We start from the raw sequence: 25,328 nt of genomic DNA on the forward strand, positions 1-25,328 counted from the left end.
TTCGTTCTAGTTTCGATTCCGGTGAACTAGAGGTATCGCAATTTTTGAATTTGCTCCTTTCACCTTTTCGACGCCAGTTTAGCCATCGCGCGTACCTACAGCGAGTGAAAGACAGGCGAACTTTGCGATTTTTGGGCGGAAAATTTCCTTCTTTGATTATGAATTTAATATCTATTTATTTTGTAAGCTTTCTAAATTTTATAGGTTTTGATGAAAACTAGAATATTATTATATGTATAAAATTTAATATAACATTTGAAATATTAAAATGCTTTTTACAAACATATGAACGCTATAGCTTTTGTCATAGATGATTTCGATTATCATTTTCTGGAAAATAGCGACCATATGAATATATGCTATATGTAATATGTTATATGTATTATATGTGAATTACGTAATATTTTTCACGTAATTTTTTTTTTTTTTTTTTTTTTTTTTTTTTTTTTTTTTTTTAATAGAAACTGAAACATATTAGCAATATAGAGCGTTCGGTTTCGAATTCGTTGACCCCTTAGTTTATCACCCCCGAAACCTTCACCTACCCACCATCTCGAGTACTTGTCGCTCCCTCATATCATATTGTAATGTACATGAGTGTCAGTTATTAAAATCACGTAGTTGTTTCTTTTCGTTCGCCTATGATTTCTTATGATTTATATATGTTTTTGTTACAGGGGGCCCGCGAACATTTTCTGCTAGGCCTTACCGAGGAGGTTGGTTCGTTTGTTTGGTTGATGGTTTGCAATTAGGATTAGACAGTAGATTTTTTCTCTAAATGCCGTGATCCTCTTCCTCGATCTTCCATATTTTCACGCGTGTCTATCGCTACGCTTTCACTTCTATTACTTATATCTATACGTATCAATCTAAATGTATAAATATTGACCGTACATCTCTGCCCTATACTCTATGTATCTCTGTATCTGTAACACTGTTCTTTTTCTATGTATGCCCTACCTTCTATCTTCTGTTCACTCTATAACGCCAAATACAAGACGAAATACAAGGCTAGTCACTTAACTGGAACCACATCTAAAAGAAGTAAGTAATAACTTTGAAAATTGGTTTCGGTAAATGTTGTGTAATTTCGAAGGGGGTGTAATTAAAAGTTGAACAATTTCTGTCAGTGATGGACACGTGAAGCACGCGTCAAGATTGTATTTGGTTTATTTTTTAAATAGAATCATATATCTTTAAATACACTAATCGGTTCGATTCGTCGCTTTCCACGATTAAGCGTGGATATCAATTCGTGCATGAAAGCTATTACTTTAGGAAATACTTTAATTTCAATTACGCAGAACGTTCGGTAAAGTTCGTTTTCTCGTCAGGTCTTCGAACTATGTTCCCGTCATAAAGTTTTCTCTATCAGTTTTTAAAACTGCTGGTTAGAAGCAAACCTTGCGGTTGTTCCGTTATTTACATTGCTTATATAGAACTTAATTAGTGAAATAGCGAAATTATTCGTAGAAATGATAAAAAATTCATCGATGATACATTTTGTGCTAAATTAAAGCATATCATTGGAGATCAAATCAAACATCGGAAATCGGAGATAATCTAAATTTAAATAACTTTATATTTTAGTATTGTATAATTTGTTAATTGAATTTTCGTTAATTTACTAAAATATAGGTATGTGTCAAAATTCGTTAAATTTACTGCTATCTTATTATCGCTATTGTATTTAATTATCCTAAATAGATAATCTTTTATTGCATTTCCGTAGGCTTTTTAAATAAAATAATTGCATAAGCAATAACGTTCTCAAAAGTATATGATTTAGTTTGAAAATTTTCAATTAACCTGCTCGTCTGTTCGACATATCCGCCAATAAGAAAATTAATAGCATCGAATTATGCTCCCCTCGAAATCATATAATAATCAGCTGAATCAATTTTCGCTAAAGTTATTATTTATGGAATCGACAATTTAATTTCAGTCAAGTGGCTCACGTTGTATAATCCAGCTGGTAAACCTTATTTACGAAGCGTATAGATTTTGTACGCTTGTTCTCTGTGTCTGTGTAAGTAGCCTGACATGCATTAAAATGCACGTACGCACTATTACACGGATTCGTCCTAATATGAAAGACAAAGAATCCATCGTGTCGTCTTTCGATTTCAAACTGTCTTTGCAGGATGGTAGGTGACAGGTCGCTATCGATATGGATAAGATATTGTTGCGACAAGTAGATAGATTTCGAAACATTATTAAAGCAACATTCTTCGTTATACGAGTATAATAAGAAATAGCTATTTGAAATTATTTTATTTCTATCCATTATTTTCGTTATTGTTGGTCGAAAATGAAACTAGTATCAATTTATTTGAAATAATATGCTACATCAAATAATGAATTATTTAGTTATTTTTATGTTTCTCGTAAAGCACACTTTCGAGAATGGTACTTATCAATAAATAAATAACGAATCTAGAAAGAAAGGTCATCTCTGCTCGCTTTCAACTTTTCCTACCCTACCACCCCCAACTTCTACTCGTTTAGAATGAAAATGTCATCTCTATCCTTCTTCTTACTTCTTCATTCACCTTGTTTGACAACATGCCGAATGAAGTGTTCTCTTTGTCCTTCCATACTGGATTTGCAATAGAGTCCTACGGAGGTCTGTGTTCGTTTCAAAAAGCATGTAAAATCGTAATAAAAAATTCTTATGATCCGAACACGGACCAATAGATTCTCCAGGATGATCTTCTACCGTGGTCAATAACTTCTCCAACATAACAAGGTATGTTACATTAATTACTTATGTCGTCGAAGTTGTCGTGCTATTGCATCTAATGTTTCACACGTAGCAACGGTAATCTGTGATCTACCATCCTAGAAAAGTAGATTCCAATTTGATGGAGACGTGTCGGTTCCTCCTCTCATTGGGGACAAATGGCTCCCTTGACGATTCTTCTCTAGGATAATTGCCCAGACTCATTGCGTTGCCTATCCCCCGACGGGCAGAATCGCATTTTGAGTCATTGATTGCTATCGCCTGTTAGAGATAAAGATAGATGGACAGAATATGGAAAACAAAGTTTCGTGTCTCCTACGGACGTTGCTATTAAATTTTTCGTAGATTTACATAAACATTCGGTAGGATATTTTAGCAATAAATACAACGAGTTACGCGCGAGCGTCGTTCGATCTAGACCGAGCAGCGACACGTATGGAACAGAGGACATGAAATTCGATATCACCTCGGAGCGAGACTCTATGTTCGTATAGTCCAGTTTAATTAATAAGTTTGCCGATCCAAATCTCTAAGGCACGACGCGAAAGCTCATTAAGAGGGTCGAAAGGGTCGATTGTTATTATGTATCGACCGTATTCGACTCGCTTAACCCCTTGGCTGTGGCACGATTTTTGCTGGAAATTCTAAAGAACGCGGCAAGACAATTAATCGTTGAAACAATTTTCGAAAAATATCTCCTTATAGAGAACGACAAGACGAAACTATTCTATATTTACAGTTTATTCATCGGATATTCAATTTCAGAAATAAAAATTATAAGCTTGATTTTCCCGAAAGTCGATTACGTGTTAAATTATAAATCGATCGATCGACTCACTTCAGATATAACTTTAAATCAAAGAAGTTTAAGCGATCGCAATCGACAAAATTTAATGAAGATTGAAGCTTACGTAAATTGTACAAAACCTATCATATTTGTATCAGTTTGGAGAGGAACTATCTGTCAATACCCTCCTGTCGAAGTCACGTAATTTTGTTTGTGCACACTCTATAATGAACGGACAACAGAGGCGACTAACGTGTGTACAGCTTGTCGCATGAATCACTCTGGAACGACAATGTTCTGTCAATAATTGCGCAATATGTAAAGTTTAGGATTTGTTATCAGTTCATTGGTAACAGTATTATTGAGTAAATATGCTTCATTGTGTTTTGAGAATTAATATCGATACACGAATGAATCGTATTTGATGTATTCAACGAATTAGTAGTATACAAATTCGTACTTGTATTCAAACGTGTTTAATCCATGATACTACGGCCACTTTATAAATTAAACAATGAAGTAGTCAATGAGAGTAACAGTTCAAACCTTTGATAAATATTCAATTTTAAACTCAACGTATTGCAAAACCATTATTAAATTTAGGATATTTTCAGTTATTTACTCGTTCTTGTAAAATTTTATTTAGTATAGAATCTCCTCTTTTGTATTAAACTATTATAGACGTAGTACGTATATAACCTTCTAAGTATTTTTATCGAGTTTTTAATACCACTTTAAAGAATCTAATTTTAATTTCTAATTTTAATTTCTAATTGAATATCCTGTAGTTTTATTCATTCAATTTGAAAGTATCGTTAAATTTTTAGACTTCTGTTCCTTGAAATAACTAAAAGCGAATATAAAATATATCTATTTCAAGATATAGAACAATTACCAATTAGTATCATTAGATTTTCGAAGCTGCTTCTCTCAGAGACACTGAAGGTAGAATTTATTTGAGCTATGGAACTGTTTTTTTTTTTTTTCTTATTGTCTGACACACAAAAAGCCTACTAGTTTGTCATCACTCCGACCGCTCTTCTTGTCAAAATCTCGCGTCTATCGGCATTAGCTTGTCAATGTTTAGATGTGCGACTACCGCGTGCCGTTTTGTTTGTACGTGTGATTTTGTATGCACGACGCAAGGCACCCAGCTATGTGTGTACGTATGCTCGTGTTTGTGTTGCAACCCACGGAATTGGATTAACTTATTTCCATCGGTGTTCTTCGATGTTAGTTATCACCGTACGTCTAGGAACCACGGAAAACCGAATTCGCGATCACATAATTAAAATTTAATATTCGAAAGTTTCAAACACGGTTCGTTCCTTTTTTCTTATTTAGCTGTTGGTAGTATCGAAACTCAAACGTTCGCATACAACGTCCATTTATTTTTCATCTAATGAAAATTCTTTCTTTCGTTTGTCATTAAATGTAAAGTAATAAAGTAAACGTAATTCACAATAAATGTTTGAATTCGTTGAAGAAGAATTAAGAGACGAAGTCGAAACAATTTTTTTTTTTTTTTTTTCAGAATCAATCGACTTAACGGAAGATTTATTTGCTGGCGTTTGTTGTATAAGTATCGATTAACAAAAAAATAATTTTGATTTCGATTTTTTTTAATAAAATAGCGATCCTGGAGGCTGTACTATGGCAGCATTTTCGCATATTTCCTTTGGGGAGCGATTGTTGTTCAAACTTTCACATACAGGTTTCAGTTTAATTTTATCCCTTTACGTTTTCGCGTTTTTCGCGTACCTTTTCCGAGGAGTAAAATATAAAAAAATTACACGGCTCAAAAGGGAGAATATTGGAAACAATTTCGCAAACTTTTCTTTTGCTTGGAGAAGCTGCCGTAATATGTTTGAAATTGTACAGAGAGTATTGTTGAAAAACTTTCATCGAGTATACTTGTCTCGCGATGGCCGGCTTCAAAGTGTACGTATTTATTCTGTTGCTATGTTTTAAAACAAGCGACGATGCTTGCAAATACTTGATTAATGTCATTCACCCTCGAATACAGACAAATGTTTACTCGATATAGGTTCGAGTGTTTCAACCTATTCGTGGAAAGTTTCCTACAGTTTTACATTGGTTACTTACACTCGCATCCCGACTATTTACGTCTACTGAAATTAATGTTTCGAAAGCAATATTCGAGAAGTCGGGAACGCTTTTATTTACTCGGTTGTATCGCGCGATTATTCGAAACGTAAAACATGACGGTAAGCTAGTGAAAAGGTGCGAAATTATTTGAACGCGCATTACAAGGAATAAATCACCGAGAGTGGCTAATGAAAATGCATATCCGAGAAGGAAAAGTTAGTAATTTGAAATTAAAAGTCAATACGAAACTCCAGTGGGACCTGGAAACTTGCTGTTTTCTTAAAGTAGGAACGTGCTAGCTATGCGGAATTTCGTACAACCCCGTGTCGAATATAAATCTCGCCACATCTTAATTGAACAATGAAAATTGACGTTTCGTGATTCAGGTTTTCGATTAGCTATCGTCGATTAATTCGATCGCATGAAATTTATGCGTTCGTAAAATATCATTGATCCGTTTAATTATTTACTTTGCTTCATTTTAAATGAAATCATATGACTCTTTGAGGTACATGATTTATACAAAAAAAAAAAAAAAAAAAATATCGATAATACAGTTTTAAGAAAATCGCACCGTTCAGAGAAATGTTTAACCCGCCTTATCCTAAAAAATTAGTAGTTCGTTTCTGCTGTATATTCTAATGGTATCACTTTGTTGAAGCTTTTATTAAAAACTTGTGTGTATTGGAGAACGGATTCACAAGTTTCGAAAAATTGGCAAAGTCGGTGGACTTTGAACGGAACTCTCTGTATGTTATAACACTGCACGTCGAAACTTTGAGGTCGTTTTTCTCGAAACAATATTTCTGAAACTGGTGGAAACGATACTTCAAGATATAGGTAACCGATTGACTTAGATCTCTGTACATATACGAGTACATGCCACCGTACCGTGTAAACTGGAATTATTTTTAAGAGTGGAAAACTTATGGCTACTGCATAATACAGATTTCACGGAAAAGAGGATCTCGATTATTTTTGAATATCCCAGTTGACCACAGTAGAACAGAAATAATCTTTGTCCTGTAAGTTTCCTTCGTATCTAAAGAAATGGTGCTTTCATCAAAGTCAGATTGTACCAACGAAAGATCAGCAGCCGTGGATTAATTAATGCGAATCGTTTTCTCGGGACGTATTCAAATGTATTATAGAAATAATCGATGAAAAATTACTTCAGGAAGCATTTCTCGAGAATAAGGACGGTAACGATGACGACGACAAGATTGTCGCTCGACTGACGCCTCAAGTACGAAGTCTCGTTGCCTTGGGCGGCAAACATTCAGGACATTCTCGACATCAATTGTCGGTACCGTCGACGGCGACGTCCGGCGATGTGCACTCGACGACGCTTCTCACGATCCCGATCGTCGTTTTTCCAGAACATCTACTCCTGTATAAAATTTCTGCGCGAGTGGAAATCAAACGAGATATCGTTCCGAGAAGAAATTCAAATAACATCCTGTAAAAGGAGAAAACATCGTTGATCCGTGCGCCAGATTAGGTATCGGGTTTCGAGAAAAAAAAAAAACGCTGAAAAATGACACGTGTAATTATCTTACCGATTTTACCTGACTCGGTGATATCGATGCTTAATTTGCATCGCAAATATAGTTCTCTTCCTATAAATTAGTTATACGTATTTGCTGTGAAAGCAAAATCGAAACAATTCTAACGTAGCTAGAATACTTAAGATACTTAGAAAACAAAAACAATTTATTTCAGAATTTACTTCAGTTTACAAGAGCGACGATATGTTCAAAGTGAAGTAAACCATTAATTTTACTGCAAAGTTTATAGATCGCTGATGGTCCATTATTCAAATGAATACTGCATCGTCGGAAACCATTTTTCGTATCGTAATGAAAAATTATTTTAACAGAAGTAACATCTGCAGAAGCATATTATATTACAAACAAAATAATACAGCAAAAATGATACCATCCACGTGCTATTCAATTGGAAGAAAAACTCGCAGGTCACGAATCCCCCGAGGAAAAGCCGTGTGACGTATATAAATCCGTTACTTCCGCAATTTGTTGAGTTTCGAGCTCTCTCGAAACGCGAAATATTCGCGAAAATCGTTACTTCCATTTTCTCTTTCTACGTGCACACTCTTGATATTCACTCTATCGATTCTGAAACAGCAATGTCGTGATCCCTTGTGAAACATATTTAGAAATCGTTTTTGCTGACGTAATTCGCGTCTTATAATTTGCTACCTAGTGTACTTCTTCTTCTTCTTTCCAATAAATTCCAAATGTCGATAAATTATGAAACAATGCACTCGAGTTTTTGTCCCAAGTACAGTGCATATAGTTTGACGTGTATGAAATTCCATTAAACTCCTTAACTCATCCTCATAGACAGCGGTTTCTAGCCAACCACTTGGCTCACTAACGAGGCTCATATTGCCAGACCGAAATTTGGCAAGCCAACGGTGTGTTGTCCGTTCGTTAATTGTGACTCCGCCACATGGTACATTCAAGTTTTCAGTTGCCTTAACTACACTATGTCCAACATTAAACTCGCATAGAACAATTTTCATTTTCGTTTTTATTTTATTAGATTAATGTTATTCTACGTGTCTTGAAATTAATATTAAGTGCAACCATAAGCTATTTACCATCCAAGCAAAGTAGTTTATATCATTTCTTTGGTTCGTGAAGGCGACCGTAGCAACGTTTATCGATGTATTCCTACACAGTATTTGCAGATTTACAATCGCTAGGCGTTTTTAGTGAATGTTAATCTTCGACGAATGTCAAGGATTAATTGAGCAATATTGAAAAAAAAAAATCCTCTTAGGATTGTAAAGTTTGCCGTCGACAGTGCGATTTACCGTAGTAGTCCATGTTGACTCGTATAATCGCCTTTTAGATAAAAATTCGGAAAGTATATTTATTACCAGTAGAGAAACGGTGTTCTATTATACGTGTGATTGCATTTCGTAGTGGAATGTTGCCGAATTTAAATCGCTTTGCATACTTTGAATCATGTATGGGACATTAAATAGTCGTATGAATAGTAAAGTAGGAAATAAATAAATTTGTTATTTATACATAGACTGCCGAAGCTTATGCATTTATTGGAATTATATGATTGGAATTTGTTGAAATATGACAAAATGAAGGACGTGTTCGACTTCAACATATTAAATATCAAGAATATATTTAAATTCTTTATTTGTAATTATAGAAATATGAATTTCCATGAAAGTCCATCAAATAAATCTTAAAAATTTTAAACCAGTGACGACCTGGTTTTAAACCAACGACGTTGGACGATATTAATAAAGTAAATACAGTTTACTACGTGTTTAAATGACGTCCAACATTTGAAAAAATGTTAAAATCGTATATAAATAATTTCATAAAAATTAACTCTATATAAGATACACGATACGCTGTTGTATTTCTGTTTTACTGTTCTCGCTTTCTAACAAAATTGAAATTGCGTTATGTAGACATTGTAAACTATGCGTCGCGGAAAATTGAATTTAGCTGGAACTAAAAAAGAATTGGATCGTTATTCACACCTTTGTACACAGAAGCTGACGAATCATCGAGAAGGAATAATCTCGCGTTCGATTTTTGTATATAGACTTATCAGAAAGTGTCAATACTGGGTTTAATTGCGATTCAATTTTTATGCTTACTTTGAATTTGTATTCTGACAATGAGTTAATTATTCGAGGAAGCTGGGTCTAGTTGCTTTTGTTTCTTCATATACAAAGCATGGAAAATTTTATATTGAACTCGAATGAAGGTACAATTGACGAATTAACGAATCATAGTGTGAAAATCAATTGCAATCAGATTGAATCAGAAACGAGTAAGAAATCATTTTGGGTCTCTCATTTTTATAGAAATTAATTAGTTACATTTGTGAGTGATTACATTTAATAAAATAAATGAAGCGCTATCGTTTACATGATCTAAATATATTTTCATTAAACAAGCGAAAATACATATAACATACATAAGAGAACGAGTATAACATTGAAATTTTTATATTAACAGAGAACGTCTGCGAAGTACCACTCCACCTGCGGTTTTGATGAAACTTTGATACGGACTTTTTTTAGCTCTGGTAATTCAAGTTTAAAGAGTGAAACTACCCTTCGAAGTTTCACATCTTAATGCTGTTTTGAAAACTCCCGAAGGTACCAAGATTTTGAACACATTCTTTACGGATTTTGACGAATATTGATATGTTGCTCGCATTAGTAAATAAAGGAGGAAAAATCTAATCACTTTAATGTCTATTTAATTAATCGTATCGTCCATTTAAATTGTTTTCGAATTATTTGTCTTCGAATTTAATAAATAAAAAATACGAATTAACGATATATTCGCAAATAATAGCTATTGTTGTGGACGTAGAGGGATTATCAATTACGTGAATCCTTCGTATAGATCGAGTGAAGGTGAATCTGACACCATTGGACTGGCGAATATTAAACGCCATTATATTACGACTGGCAGATTGGATTAACACGGCTTACGCTCATAAGCCGGCTTGGTTTTACGAGTTAAGACGTGCGTACCTTGTGCATACAGAAGCAGTGAAATTAATCAGCACACATACACACACACACACACACACACACACACACACACACACACACACACAAAATACAATACAACGGTAAATCGATTGTAAGTGAAAGAGCTATCTATCGGTAAAATACAATTTATCGTTGATTCAATTATTCACGTTTCGCCAGAATTTTAGAACAAAGAAGTACGAAAATATAATTTCTGATGCAGTACTATTTAGAAATAAATATTATTCCGCTAGAAACAAAATTCTACATCTTAAAGAAATTTAAACCATCTCTGATATCAACGCAGAAAAAGAAAGGATCTCGTTGAATTCACGGGCTGAAATAATTTGTACGATGTTTCGACATAAAACTAAGGATCCTTGTACAAACGTCGATGTTGGTTCGATAGGAATAGGCGAGGAAACGCGGGGCGGAGTGGAGTTAGATTTATTCATTCGTACGAGAAACGAAATTACAAAGAGGTAACACCTGTGCCCCGAGTTTAAGATCGCTCGAAACACTGGCAAACGTTCTCCGATACTAGCCTGATGTACGAACCTAACGAAACTCGTCCCAGCGCCATTGTATCGCTCTAACTTTTTCGATGGAAACTGCATCACCGAGTTTCGGAAACGCACCTTACCTGCTACTACCACACGTGCAGTCCAGCACATTCGCATTAACTGTTCCGAACTGTTCGAACTGCATACGGGATACGGGCTGATAATCTGAGAAAGCGACAGCTGCGTCATTTTGCTACCTTTCGTGCGTTGCACATTATTTATATAGAAAGAAATAGAGTAGAAATATTCAGCAAAGTATCACATTTTCGTAATTAAAACGGGACAAAAGTTTTACGAACGTAAACTCAACAGTGGATAAATGTATCGCATCGAAATTATAAGAATACGGAACGTTGAATATATAACACTGATTTTATTCGGAATGTTTTCTTATGTGCCGTAATTTCGTCTCACTGAATTTTCATTATTTTATTATATACCTAAAGAATTCGACATTCCTTAAAATTCTCCACGATAAAACTGAATCATTTATCAACAGTATTAGACAGCGGGTAAATTGATTTTATGCGTTTCCTTTTTTTTTTTTTTCGCGGACCGTAACTCAACGCCTCTTGGCTTTCGTCGGATTCGCGTCTGGCCCGAGGATTGACTATCGTGCGAAGGCAGATACCTCGACGCTATTTGGCTCTGGTAGAATTCATGGCTGCCCTGAGGATTCTCTGGGAACCTTGACATTGGACACGCGACTGAGAACAATTTAGGCGACGGCTAGAGGCCGTCCAAGTTACGTAGCTGTCGGTTCTCACAAGGGACTGATTGTTTAGAGTAGACTTGGATTAGTGACGAGACTGAGACGTGTTTTGATACCATCGAAACATTTACGTTAGAAATTGATATACCAATGCATCCTAAGGTGTGTTTACGAACAATTTGAGGTGTGTCGGGGCATGCGAGTCTCGTATCGAATACATATTAATTGCATCGCGTTCGGTACCTGTTTAATTGGAATTTCCATCTAACGTTTCTGAATTTCCATATCGGAAACGTTAGATATATCTAATGAAATTGAAAGAAATAAAAGGAACCAATACAACATCAATTCTATAGTAATTTCTAATTATACCGAAATCAGGATTCGTACTACAAAGTAATTTGACATTTCCGAAATTAATTCGTATCCCACGCTTTTGTTGCAATTCATATTTCATTTTAACGCAATTATTCAACGGAATAATTGCAAGGAACGACCAGGTGTGTGGCGCGCATGCATATCAATATATCACACACGTTTACTTGTTTAAGCGTACACGTACGCTTGTTTGTGTAAAATACAGTTTGATCGTTTGCAACACGACGAGTAAGTATTTATTTCGCCATTTACATTGTTGGAATAAGTTTCACTATTCGTTATCAGGATAATATTAATATTGCGACCAGCTATAGTCCAAATCATGGATGTTTGTCAACTAATGCTCACCAATGCTTTCTTCGGTATTAATTCCATAATAATTTCTTTAAACGACTCGAATTTATCCCTAGAAAAAATGAAAAAATGAAAAATATTATTCACGTTTTTATCATAGCCCGGTCGTTTCCGAGAGACGATGCATTCGAAAGTTGTAGTGCCCGAAGAACAGAAATATTCTTCCCGAGGGATCCGGTCATAATTGGCGGCTATTGTTCGTAACGGACGAGAACTAGGGAATGGGAGTGTCAAGGGTTCTCTCTGTGGAATCGGAGACCCTAGACGCCCTAGCCCTTGAGTCTAGGGCCTAGACCATGGAAAGGACTCCAAAAGACTATCGATTGTGACAGAGCTATAAGGTGGATCTGCTTGTCGTACTCAAACTCGTGGTCTACGCCAACGCACCTCCCTCGGGGTAACAAGATTGGGATACACCTAATCAGAGCATTCGCACATGTAGTACGAACTTCCAGTACGTTAGTGCGTTCCAAGCCTCATGTACCCACGGTGCTCGGTGCGAAGCCTTTCTATACCTCCACTGTCTCCGCGCGGACGGTGTCCAAGTTGATTAACTGCAACTCACTCAGCAAGCCTTAACTCCACCTCGCGATATGGTGCAACCACTGCCACCACGCTGATCCAACCTTATCGGTCAGTTCAGGGGACTGGGGACTAAGCACCCTGTCAACCCTGCGGTTTGGGAGGAACTAGGGGAATACTACAACCTTGTCAGCCTCTTCTACCGATCCCCGTAGTACCATTTAAGTCATGGAGAGAGCGTCACGCCATTAGCATTACGTCCAATCGAATTACGGTACCCTTAGAATGGGAAAATTGAAACCATTTATCGATTCAAGGGGATATTCTGTTTCTCGAAGCAATTTTCGTGATTTTCTTGCAGTTACTATAATCGACAACAATTTTTTCGATACTTGAAGGGGTTAGGTCCACTCAGGATTTATTAGGAGGGTGCATTGAAAGCCACTGTTTATGTATACGTGGATTTTACTGCGAATACTGTAGAGAGTGAGAGTCGTCATATATTATGAGTTGTTAAAACCACATGAAACAGTCACCACCAGTTATTGCCGAACGTTAAATTGAAGAAAGTCGAAAATGATTGATTCGACCCGTTTCGAATCTTTTTTTATCCTCAAAGTTACAACTACCTAGCTAATAAGTGCGCAAGACTACCGAGTTCCCGAGCACACAGTCTTTCTCTGGAATTCCCGCTCTCGTGGCGAGAGAACTTTCAGTAACCACGTGGCAGTTATGCGAGCGAACCCTGGAAACGTGAAAACTTCTCTTGTATAAAAATTAAGATTTCCAACAGGTAATAGTGTCATTTGTAGGCGGCAGCCGTTTCGTATATGAGACTCGGGGAGAAAAAAATTCATCGACGGCATGGGTAGAGCTTCGTGGATTAAGCCAGCCCTACGGCCAACCGAAGGATCCGCACCGAATCCAGGTCCAGCTATCCGATCGATTCCGTTCCGTCTTATACATTTTTATTTTCATTCGCTATCTAACAAGAAAACCCTACGGCTATCCCCGCGGGACGTTTCCATGATATTGGCCGAGGTGAATTTAGAGACCGAATGAGGATATTTTACAGATCGTTTCGTTCGGCTTAGTATTTTTCACGGGCAGTCGAGATTTAAATTTTACTTGAAAATTTCATAGCGGTTTTTATAAGGTATCTACGGTTCGAATCCATGTGATTCCATTTGTTTTGCAATTTACACGTTACACTTTACACCTCCGGTTTACACTTTTACGTATTTAGAAGGTACGAATATTTGTGAGACCGAATGAATAAACGAGATTCTGGTAAATTTCCAACTGTCGCGTTCCATGTATTTCAGGGTCGCGTTTACCATTGTCATTTATATCAGTAAAAATAATATTTTGAAAATTGCGTAACTTCGTATCAATTACCTCGGTCGAACAAAAAATCATGAATATCGAAACCAGTAAACTAGTAAAATAAAAGGGCACCCTTTAACGTGATGTTACGTTGGTACGAATTCTCGCCAGGTAAAACAGCCACGATAAAAAGGTTGACGAAAGTAATCCGACAAAGATTTTCGGTCTGAGAACGACGGTAGGGAAGGATTACCGTCGATTCAGCGTGAAATGAAGAGGAATACGTGAGTGACGTCGAGGCGTCTGAAGTTTCCCTTAAACCGTTCCAAGTAATGGAAATAAAATCCACGAATAACGATTGACAGATGCCATAAAGAGGCAAGTTTCGCGACGGTTGAAAGCGGTAGCAACCAATATACGTCGCACTCGTGTCGTTTCGTATCACGGCGCACGTACGCAATGGATATTGTTTCTTCGTGGCCGAAAGTTGAAACGATACGAGAGAAGTTTCCCCCGCGGCGTATCTAGACGACAGTCACCCCTCTGGCTCTCACGAGGTAATGGGCTTTGGAGCGCGCTGACAGTTACGAAAGGAGGTGGGGACAAAAGCGAGAAAGACACTATGCCGAGGTTCCTAAAGCGTCCCGGTAACAAATCATTCAGGAGGAAGCGACCTGCTGTACAGTTCCTACTTTCCACCCCTTCGCAGACGATTTGATTTATACGTCGGTCTTGATTACAATTGATTTTGCTCCGACCCCACCTGGCCGGGCCGCACTACATCGTTCTCGATTCTACGTGCGAACGTCATGTATCTAACGTGTAAATCATAGTTGACGAGTATTGAAATCGCAAGACATCGCGCTGATAATTTTACACTATCCACGCGGAAAGTTTATTGCCAGGGGGCTTGAAATGCTCGCAAAAATAACTGCTTCAAACAGTTACGAGAACCGAAAAGATGTCGCGAAAGTTATAGATCGGAACGGTTCTAGCCTATATCGATCCTGGTTCTACGGAACTGTTATTATATCGCGAGATGTAGTATCGATTCACTTAAATAAATATTGAAAGAGAGAAGCTTTGCAGATTTTGACAAATTTAAATCCGAACAAAGAATAACAATTTCAGATATATTCGTTAGAAGAAAAATAAACGAATCCTTCAGACTCTCACCCCGAAGCAACCAACGTTAAACCATGGGAGAAGAACAGCGGCTGAGGGATTGATTTGTTTTTATTCTTACGAATAAATCAGGAATCGTTATTCTTTATTCAGAATAAATTTGCCCAACTTTGCCTTTGGGCAAACACGCAGGGAATGAAGAACATTCGAACAGCAGAAAAAGACGACTCGTAAAAATCAATGTATTCGATGTAGTATATAACAAATCCAAATAGCACATGCAACGAATCTACATATAATAAGCTTGAAGCGAGCATTATTTAGATTTGTTGTATCGGGTTTTCTTTTATTTTTATGTGAATCATTTTTTAAGCATATCTCCAACCAAAATAACATCGCACTAAATATTTATTGGTCTATCAGCTGTTGTATAATAACATGCTAACTGTGTACATTATGCTTCCATGTAATCACTGCTAAAATGTTGCAGGCTTTCATTGAATGACGATGGCGTGCCAAAAACTCGCATGCAACAGTTATTATGGAACTAAAAGTAGTTAGAACTTATCACAAAATCAATTTTGCTTAATAAACGAGAGAAAAAATTAGAGATAATTCCACTATTTTGTTATGCTATCAATGATTAATGTAAGGGATGTGTTAACCACTGAACTAATTGGACTTTTCGGTTTTGTTTCAGGTAAGTCACAAAAACTTTACGTAGACGAATCCACAACTTCAGCGAAATTATTTATCGAAGGTATCTATCGTAGTACCTTGTTATCAACATACGAGAATTAAGTTAGATCATAAGTAAGCAACTTTCTCCGATTAATCAAGCATGTAATCTTTTTCCATTTTTTATAACTTTCCATCTGGCTACTAGGTCTTCTATTATTGGGTCGATCGATAAATTCGTGCGCAATTGTATTACTGTTTGCTTTACAAATCTGTTGAGTCATTTCTTTCTTTTCTTCTTTCATTCGATTGAAGAGTTCGCAAATCTGCACCTTTTAAGGAATTAGTGAACTGATGTCGGTATTTTAATGCTAAAGACTTTCTTATTTCTGATCTATACTGCAAATCTGAACGTTGCCATTTGAAACTGATATGTAATGTAAATATATAGATTAATAACGTCATCGCAATATTTTCTCATATATTAATGTTATATACAACCATCTGGACAATTTCAGTGGTTAGTGACAATTCAAGTAATTAAAGGAAAATCAATTTCAATCTACCATTGTCCATGTTTCTTTACAATATTCTTGATTTTTGTTTGACGTTATTCCAATTTACTAGAGTGCACGCCGGCACAATATCTAATTTAAACCTGAAATCAGTTTATGAATTCTGAATTCAATTTTCCCAGAGCAGGGACTGGCACGTGACGATAATCTTAGTTACAGTAAGCGACATAATTTAGAAATTGGTGCCGTGTTTGACAAGGGAAGTTCTTCCACAACGTTCGTGACACGTGCTAAACATAAATTTAGAATAAGAGGTAAAGTAATTGCGTATAAATTGTTGTAATATCGGTTGAGGGAACAATCTTCATAATGCTATATCCAAGAACGAAATGCATTTCCATGATTAGATATTTGTACGGGATTAGAATACATGAAAAACATCCAATCATAGGAAAAATGATTTTTAGTAATATTGATAAAACTAAAAACTCAATAGTCTCAGTTAACGATACGACAATCATATTCGACCCCAGATTATAATTAATAATAGACAAATGTCTACTAGAACCTTGCCAAAACGATAGCTCAGTAAAATCACGAACCAACAAAGCCACTGTAATTCATTCCAAAATACCTCGAAAATGCTTTCTGAAATTTCACGACCACAATTAGTTTCTCTATTTAACCACCGACGCAATTCTCGCCAATAATATCACTGTTGAAAGACACTTCCAGTTTTCCAGCCCAGATTCTTCAAAGTTGTTCGAACATTCTTCGTAGGAACGCAGACATTAAACGAAAGGGAATAGTATCCATCAAGGCATCGCAGTGTAACGCCTTAGCCAGCTATGGAGCGGAGGTTACGATGTCCGTCGGAAGAGTTGCTTTCCTGCAGACAGTTTAAGTGGGTCTTCGTTCGTGTGGAGCACCGCAAGAGAATAAAATTCACAGGTTTCCATTCTTCCTGAGTAGAATTCACAGAGAAATGATTTATCACTTGAAAAGAAAATCTTTAGTCTTTTGTTTAAGACAAAAATCGAAGGCTTTAAAATCCTTGAAAATTCAGAGTTTCTCCAACTAGAGGTATTCGAACATGCCCATAAAATTCGTAAAGAACTGCCTCATTTACAGTGTCCCGAACTCTCCCCCCATTTAAGGCTTTCGGATGTAAATCGTATCCTTTGGATAGGAAACTCCAACGTTTCGCCAGTATTGCCGGTAACTTCTCCAGATATTAAGCGACACGCGAGTATAGCAATGTCAAAGGGCGCGGTCTACCCTGGGTGGCTCAAGTAATATCAATCATTGAATAAGTTGCCTGTTTATTGGCCGTCCTTTTGTTCCTCGCTTCAGTCACCTCTGGCTGTTTGTAATAAGCAAGTGATCGACTGTGAGGCATGTTTGAACGTTGAATTGTCGTCCTCTGGCGGGTCTAATTCAAGTGAAAGGTCCTTCGACCGTAGAGAGTAGTGTAGCAACGCGCGTCTGTCTGCGGTAGTCCCTGGATTCGGGCGGTCTCTCTGTTATCAGACGTCCTAAGTCATGTCCTCGCTTGCTTGGCTCGGTACGAGATGAGGGGAGAAATGGAGACATGTTTCTGCAACGTCGAGTCTCTTCCTCTTCGATCGGGCTTGATAATAGGAAAGGGGACCTAAGGGACGTTGTATTAATCTTCACTGGTAAGAAATAACCCAAGGGGTAAACCTTGCCCTTAACACTAAATCTACCAAGTCGGTCGAATTCATCCATGTTCTTCGAATTTATTCGTAAAATGGCTCGATTATATTAACGCTTCACCCACTGAGAGCCTATTCGCACGCTTTTCAATTCCAATGTCTTTTGAAATTTATTGACTATAGTTTTTGAAACTACAGAAATTTGGAATAATTTTTTGGAACGTGAAGCTGAAGAAAATTCTAAAGTAAAAATCTTTGATAACAACTTTAAATCCAGTTCCAATTAATTCTGACAGTAGCTTTAAATATTCGAATTCGATATAAGAATACGTATGTAACTGTGATATACTTCAGATCTAACTTCGTTCCCGGTAACACGAACAGCTTTCCCTCCTTTCTTTCTTGCTTCCTTTCTTCCAGGAGACTCTAAATTACCACTTAACGGATGGGTTGTTTTTCCTATACTTTTCTCCAGCTCCGAGCATTTTTGAAGGAATGGGGAAAAAGCGTGTGCGTGGTTTTAAAGCGTTGTAAATTTCTCACTTTATTGCTCGTTAAAACCATAACTCTTTGATATTTTTTCAGTTCATCACTTGTGAAATACACAACTTGTAAAAATTTTTCGGTATTAATATCGACTGACTAGCTTCACTTTGAGACAGCTGATGTCTGCACGACAGGCCAGTAATACATCACGTTACGTACAAATATTTTTATCGTTGTAAATTTTACCACGAGATATCATTCTCGAATAGCATATCTATTTTCGGGTGACATTTGTTTCGTTAAGTTAAAATAAAGGTAACTCGCCCGACGTGCGAACAAGTTTGATCCATCAAACTGTGTCTGGCTACATGTACAACAGAAATATATCGTAATAAATTCTGTCTTGGCATACACGTAGACGTATTTACATGAAATAAATTCAGTCCAGATGGTTGATTGTTGAATTAAGAGCAAGCAAAAGAAAGGTAATGTATACGTACAGTAATACAGTGAACAATAATATACTAAAGGTAATAGGTATGGATAGTATATAGGAAATATCGATTTGATTTTCATTTATGGCGAAAGTCGTCAGTGGTGAACAGAAGCAGTCGAACCGTACAAAGATCGATTTCCTGACCGCATTTATTCATCCCTCTCTATTCACTCAAATTTAATTAAAAACTTTCGTGAAGCTGATAGTGTTGCGAATAAAAAAGTTAAAGGAAAAATAAATAACAGTAAAAGTTGCCGCATTCTGTATGTAATCTCTTCTTTCATGAGAAGTTTTCGGGACATAAATTTGCTTACTTTAAGAAAAAAAAAAAGAAAAGAAAAGAAAATACATACAAGAACTTGTGTTCTTCAAATAAAGTTCTGTTTCAGTGGATAGAAACTTTTCCTTTCGTTTCGATCAATATTGATCGAAGATAACCACGTTTGAAAGCCGGAAGTGTACACCAGAATTCCCCATGCGATTGCACAATATTTGAGCCGATTCTAATTGCTTAACAGAAGTCAATTTTAACCAAATTCATCGGAAGTAGTATACTTTTTTATTACGTTTTTAAATTTTATAGGAATTCGGAATATCCCTTATTATTGCAAAATTTATTATGTAATTCCACGTTATCGGTGACCGACTGTTGGATTGTATTTCAGACATTAATTAAATTATTACGTTGTAGGATCGGATAATTAATATGATATCTGATGTTACATCACTGAATGTTTTCTCAGGTTATTTAATGTAATAAGAACTGACTATACCTGTTATTATTGAAAAATTCATAATGTAATTACACGTTATCAACGACTAACTGTTGAATTATATTTCAAATTTAAATTAAATTACGACATTTTAGGATCGGACAAGTAAAATAATATCCGATGCCACCTTAACAATTTCATTTTCGTAAAAAGGATCGTGTCGAAGATTCTGTTCACGGCAAAAAATATTTCCTTCGATATCAACGAATATTCCGTGCAAATATCGCGACCACCAAATCACAATTCATCCCCGTACATTAATTTCAATAGCATGAATTTTATTCTACAGCCCCATTGAGTTCATCCCACGAATAAAAGAGCATCCAACGGAAATCATTTTCCAAGTCACCAAGGATAAAAAGAAGCCGAAGCTTTCTACCTGTGTACAAGTAAATACGTATTCGCGAACGATGCAGATAATGTCGTATCAGCCGGTATCATTTTAACGAATGCTCGCAATACGCCGTACACGCGATTCATCTTTCGCGTTATCACCGAGCATACATAACAAGCATTTCTATATTCAGCGGTATCGTGTACGCGTATGTACGCGCCGCGCGCCATACGTTTACACAACTAATTGAATTGAAAATACATATGCATAAGTATACGGTGCACAAGTTCGCGATCATAGTTCTGTCTAGGTTCGTGCACGCATTTGCACGCGTTATTGAATTTACATACATACATTCATAGAAACACTCTTTGCCGGAGCCGGCGTACATATCTAGCCGCGGTGCTCGCAGGCAGACGGAATCGCTTACGTAGAATACGTTTCCGTGTTAAACGGCCGAAGTACGTGATTTCATTTACGATACGAACTCACGATCGTTCTACATCCGATGGAAATATGGCGCCTCACGTTTCGTCCCTTCGGCCGATGGTGCACGGTCCTGCACTCCATAAAGCACGCAAAACCGGATCAACTAGGCGCTTCGCACGGAGAGGCTAGCACGACGCCTACTTCCGGAATTCATGCCTAGAGATTCGCGTTTCAGGAGCTAGACATTCGAACGAACGATTTCATTGACGAAGGAAAAATGAATATTGAACAAATTACAAATTAGCAGCGTTTTAGAAACGACAATAGCACGTAGTTCAATAACTAATTCACGAGTCGTCGTACATGGATTGGAAACATGGAGTCCAACGTTCGTCCCTTCCCCGAATCGTGCAAGGTCCTGCTCCCCGTAAAGTACGCAGGATCATATCAACTATGCGCTTCGCATGGAGGGACTAGCCCGACGCCAACTTCCTAAATTTATGCTCCACCTCGAGATTCATGTTTCAACCTAAATCGAGATCTTTCGACCGACCCATCTCGTCGATCGATATCGCTTCCTAGGAGAGTATTTCTTGATGATGTCTGTCATTATTCTAGTTGCATACCTGAATCCTAGCTACCAGCGGCATAACTTTGTACGAAACTTGCACTAATTGTAAGTTGAGGTACACAAGTTGGCAAAGATTCGAATAATATTGGAATTGGTAATTACTTACGATCGCAATACATTTTAGAATTAAAACATGTACCATAATAAAGTGAGATCGGCTATATTACAGATAAAAATTGCTATGGCTTGTTTGTGCATTCGAATAGAAACAGTCCATTAAGAACTCGTTCCTGAAGGGGTTACGCTCGAGACTTTTAGATTCGGAGTGCAAACACCGTAGCAGGCCGCCGCGTCTTTCTTTTTTTTTCTGAGAAAAACAGACTGCACACTTTTGCTTCTCGAGCCGCGATAAATCCCCTTATTTTGCTCGCTGGTTGGGCTCGTGTATCTTACCAGCCATTGTGATGGAAATGCCCCTCCGCGATATTCTTGCGTCAATCATCCAACCCCAAAGAAAACACTTATCGGGCCCGGCGCTTGTTCCGCGACTAAAGTTTTCCTCGAAAAACTATCGGGACAGGAGGTACAGAGGAGTCTACCGGATGCACGATAAATGCAGACGCGAACGATACATCTTCGTCTACGAAATTCCAGCTACAGGGCATTATTTGATTAGACGTGTCAGTTTATAATGGAATTCGTACGCTAACGTTACTGAAATTGAAGCGCGTAGGAAACTCGAATTTTCCTGCGACTGTTCGATATCAATTCGTCCGAGTTCTGTATTTGTATTTAAACAAAATGAAAAACAACTGTTTATTAAGTACTTGCAGGAAGCACTTTTTTGATGCAGGAGATGTAAAGAAAAATATATAAAATATCGGATAATATATATTTACGATTTGCAAAGCGACCATCCCTCAAAAGCAAATAGTGAGAATCGCCCTCTTCGAGGTGTCGACGGCTCACCAGGAGGCGGTATCGTCCACATTAAGAAACAATGATCTGAATCGTCACAGAAATTCAGGAACCTATAGATGCGACGCACCCTTGTTAGCCAAGTTCTCCGCGATGTTGACCAGAGAAGCGAGTCACCGTTGGGGGGTTGGGAGAAGGGAGAGAGGTCAGAGGGATGTTAAATCGCATGGGTGGCGGCTGCGGCACGGTCTAAGAATCCCCAAATGGCTGGTCATTGTGCCTCGCTAAAGGGTAAAGGAGACCAACCGACCAACGGACCGACCAACGAACGAACCAACCAATCGAATCCTTGTCAGTCCTTTTCCCTTTATCCCCCTCCCACTCTCGTTCTCTGTCTACACTATGCCTGCTCGTGGTCAAAACCTTTGGTTTTCGTAACGGCCGAATTCCTCCACGGTCTATATAGCGCCAACCTACTTCTTCGTTGTCCTCCCTTTTCACACAATCTCCCGTAGCCCCATGTTTTGCTTTTCTTTTCCCGCTCCTTTATTCCGCCAGTACATTTCTCTATTCCAAACGTTTCGTTCTGTTTTCCTGCCTCCCGGTTCCAGCTCTTTGCCGTTACAACTATCCCCCACCCCTATCCGACTCACCCCCATACACCCCTTTCACGAACTGCCAACTCAGTCGTCTCATTCTTTTGTCCTGAGCGCGAGGCAAACCCACCAAAGTTTTATGGCTGATCGTTCAACGAGCAGTTGAACGCTTTCTTCTCGGGAATTGATTTCTGTGATTTACTACCTTACCACCCGTAATTCCGTCGGCTGGCTGACGCTTGATTACTTTATGGAGCTCGATGTTTCCCGACGTCGTTAAGCACCTACGGTTGACGGTCTCGCGGCGAGCCTAAATATATTATTACCGAGGGGGTGTTTTAGCGTGACACGCGACTTTTTAGCTGAATTTTCAGGTTTATTTGAACGGAAACTGACACCTTACAAAATAGACAATATAAAATAGACAATAGACATAGACGATTTCAGTGGATTTCAGATCGTTCGATCGAGTTCTTTTCCACGAGCTTCCGTTTCAGGTTTAATTAACGGCGATCTGGATTTAGTCGAAGGAGGCTGTCTTATCCAGGATATCACTAAAAACAACCAATGCAACCAGGATACATGGCTATTAACGAGAAACTCGGTACGACTGCCCGATAAGAGTAACGATCTTCGTTGTAAATGACCACTAGCGTGCGACAGTTTTCGTCGCATTAACCAGAATTAATGAGTTAGTATTTTACGATTATCAGTCATTTATTTATCACGTAAAGTCGAGAACTTCTCCGCTTAATTTGAAGTTTATACTTCGGGTGACGTGTTGTACATCAGACCTGAGCACTTTCGAAATTATATTGTTTGAAATATTAGTTTAAGTGGCATTTAGTTATTTCCATACCTGTGATTGCTAGACACGATCGAAATTGCGGCGAAAAATGATGGGAATTATATTTTTCGGAGTATTTAAAGAAGTAGAGTATTAAAATAAACTAGACGTATATAAAGTTTGAAAATGTTGAGCCAACAAGTTTTTCAATTCCCATTCTCACAGGTTGAAAAAAATATTGTTTAAAAAGAAAACGTCATATCTCGAAAATTTCTATGCGAAACGAATTGAACAAATTACCGAGTGTACTTTAAATCTTAGCTAAATATTCTCAAAGTTATAAAAATATCACATAAATTCTTGTTTGTAAAAAAATGTGCTTTCGCTTCGTAATTTTTCTGTATATCGTAATAAGAGAAAATCTGAAACCTATCGAGATCAATCAAGCATTGTCAGAGGAATTAAAAAGTCGTTTACCATTTTTCAATCGGATCATTCGTTACCGAGATAGAAGCTATTAAAGTACGATTGGTACTCTGATCGTTGTTTGCCTCTCTGTTGGGCGCGCGCGCGCGAGCTCCGCCGCACGTGACTATGCGCTCGCGCGCACTTCACGTGATCCATGCGATTGCGCGCGTCGAAACTTTGAACGCCGGTATCTTCGTCACGAATAGTCGGATTGAAAAATGGAAAAGGACTTTTCGATTTGTATCGGCACGAAGTATACGTCTTCGAGAAGCGCCCTATATTTTTACTAACAACTGTTTATAGTTTTTACCGTTCTCCATAACGGAGCTTCAAATTGAAAAATAATGTAGTGTCCGCGTCTCCCATACCCAACAATAAGGAGTCAAATAAGAACACGAAACGTAGGGTACGGGATTGGTCGCGTAGGTAAAGCGGTCGACTGTGGATCCGAGGATCGTGGATTCGAATCTCCGTGCCTTATTTTTCGTTTAGACTCCTACAATAATAATAATAATATATATATATATATAAGGCGTAGAAATTAATTCTGTGCCTTTGTAAGGTGAACTTACCATTTATTTATATGGAAAAATTGCATAACCTTATATTTTTCTTCGGTCACACAAGCATACATATGTTCTAAGAATTTGAGTGACTGAGGACAAATTTAAGTTTACTTTGTGAATCAATTCTGATTTTTTCATTAGTTGTAGCAACTATTTCCACTCATTACTTCGAAAGGGTTTCATGAATGAATTAAATAATTCTTTATCAAATTCTTCCAAGGAGTAGGGAATATTACGTAGGCTAACGAATTCTCTCTGTCCTTCGTTTTCCTTATCAAGACGACCTTTAATCGTTCCTAAGCCGTTTCTAGGTCCTTGAAAACCTTTAAGCCAGATCTGACTGCGCCCGATATTAATCACCAGTAGTTAAACACTTGCTGTGCTTAAATTTTATACTTTCTGCAAACATACAGTGGTAATAAAAATATTAATTCGAAGATTAAACTGGCAGTGCATTCGCGATGGCACACTATTTTAATATTAAATTCCTCCTTTTGTTTGTAGAACTATCCTTTTCTAACGAGACCGTCACTTATCTGTAGAGTGAAAATCGCGGCATAAATGACAAAGGTTGGCGTATATCGTGGCATTAACATACTTAGATCTATATAGAAAAATAGCCAATAACACGCGATGGTAGTGCACGAAACTTCGATGGCAGGGTGTACCCTGAATGCATCACGATTTTGTCGCTCGTAAGTACGTTACAAAATAGCACGTTGCAAATTATTAAAAAAGAGACGAAAATTGGGAAACGAGGTCACATTGATCGTACGACCGCGTTACGTATGTACACAGTGGCCATTGTTCAAGTAAGACCTCGTTCTAAAAAGTAACGCTGACCTGTTAAAGACATTCGCGAATCGTATC

The 25,328-nt window shown here is 37.5% G+C and overlaps 1 protein-coding gene across 2 annotated transcripts in view; it reads left to right on the forward strand.

The window, feature by feature from the left end:
• The window catches only part of LOC128890752 (synaptogenesis protein syg-2-like), a 259,753-nt gene that overhangs the window by 94,861 nt on the left and 139,564 nt on the right, over positions 1-25,328 (forward strand). For both annotated transcript variants that reach the window (XM_054149556.1, XM_054149557.1), the window contains exon 3: positions 678-716. In XM_054149556.1, the coding sequence (XP_054005531.1) occupies positions 678-716 (39 nt within the window). The remainder of the gene's footprint in view (positions 1-677; positions 717-25,328) is intronic.

Source organism: Hylaeus anthracinus, unplaced genomic scaffold (assembly GCF_026225885.1).
Source record: "Hylaeus anthracinus isolate JK02 unplaced genomic scaffold, UHH_iyHylAnth1.0_haploid 12001, whole genome shotgun sequence".
NCBI classification, from domain to species: domain Eukaryota; kingdom Metazoa; phylum Arthropoda; class Insecta; order Hymenoptera; family Colletidae; genus Hylaeus; species Hylaeus anthracinus.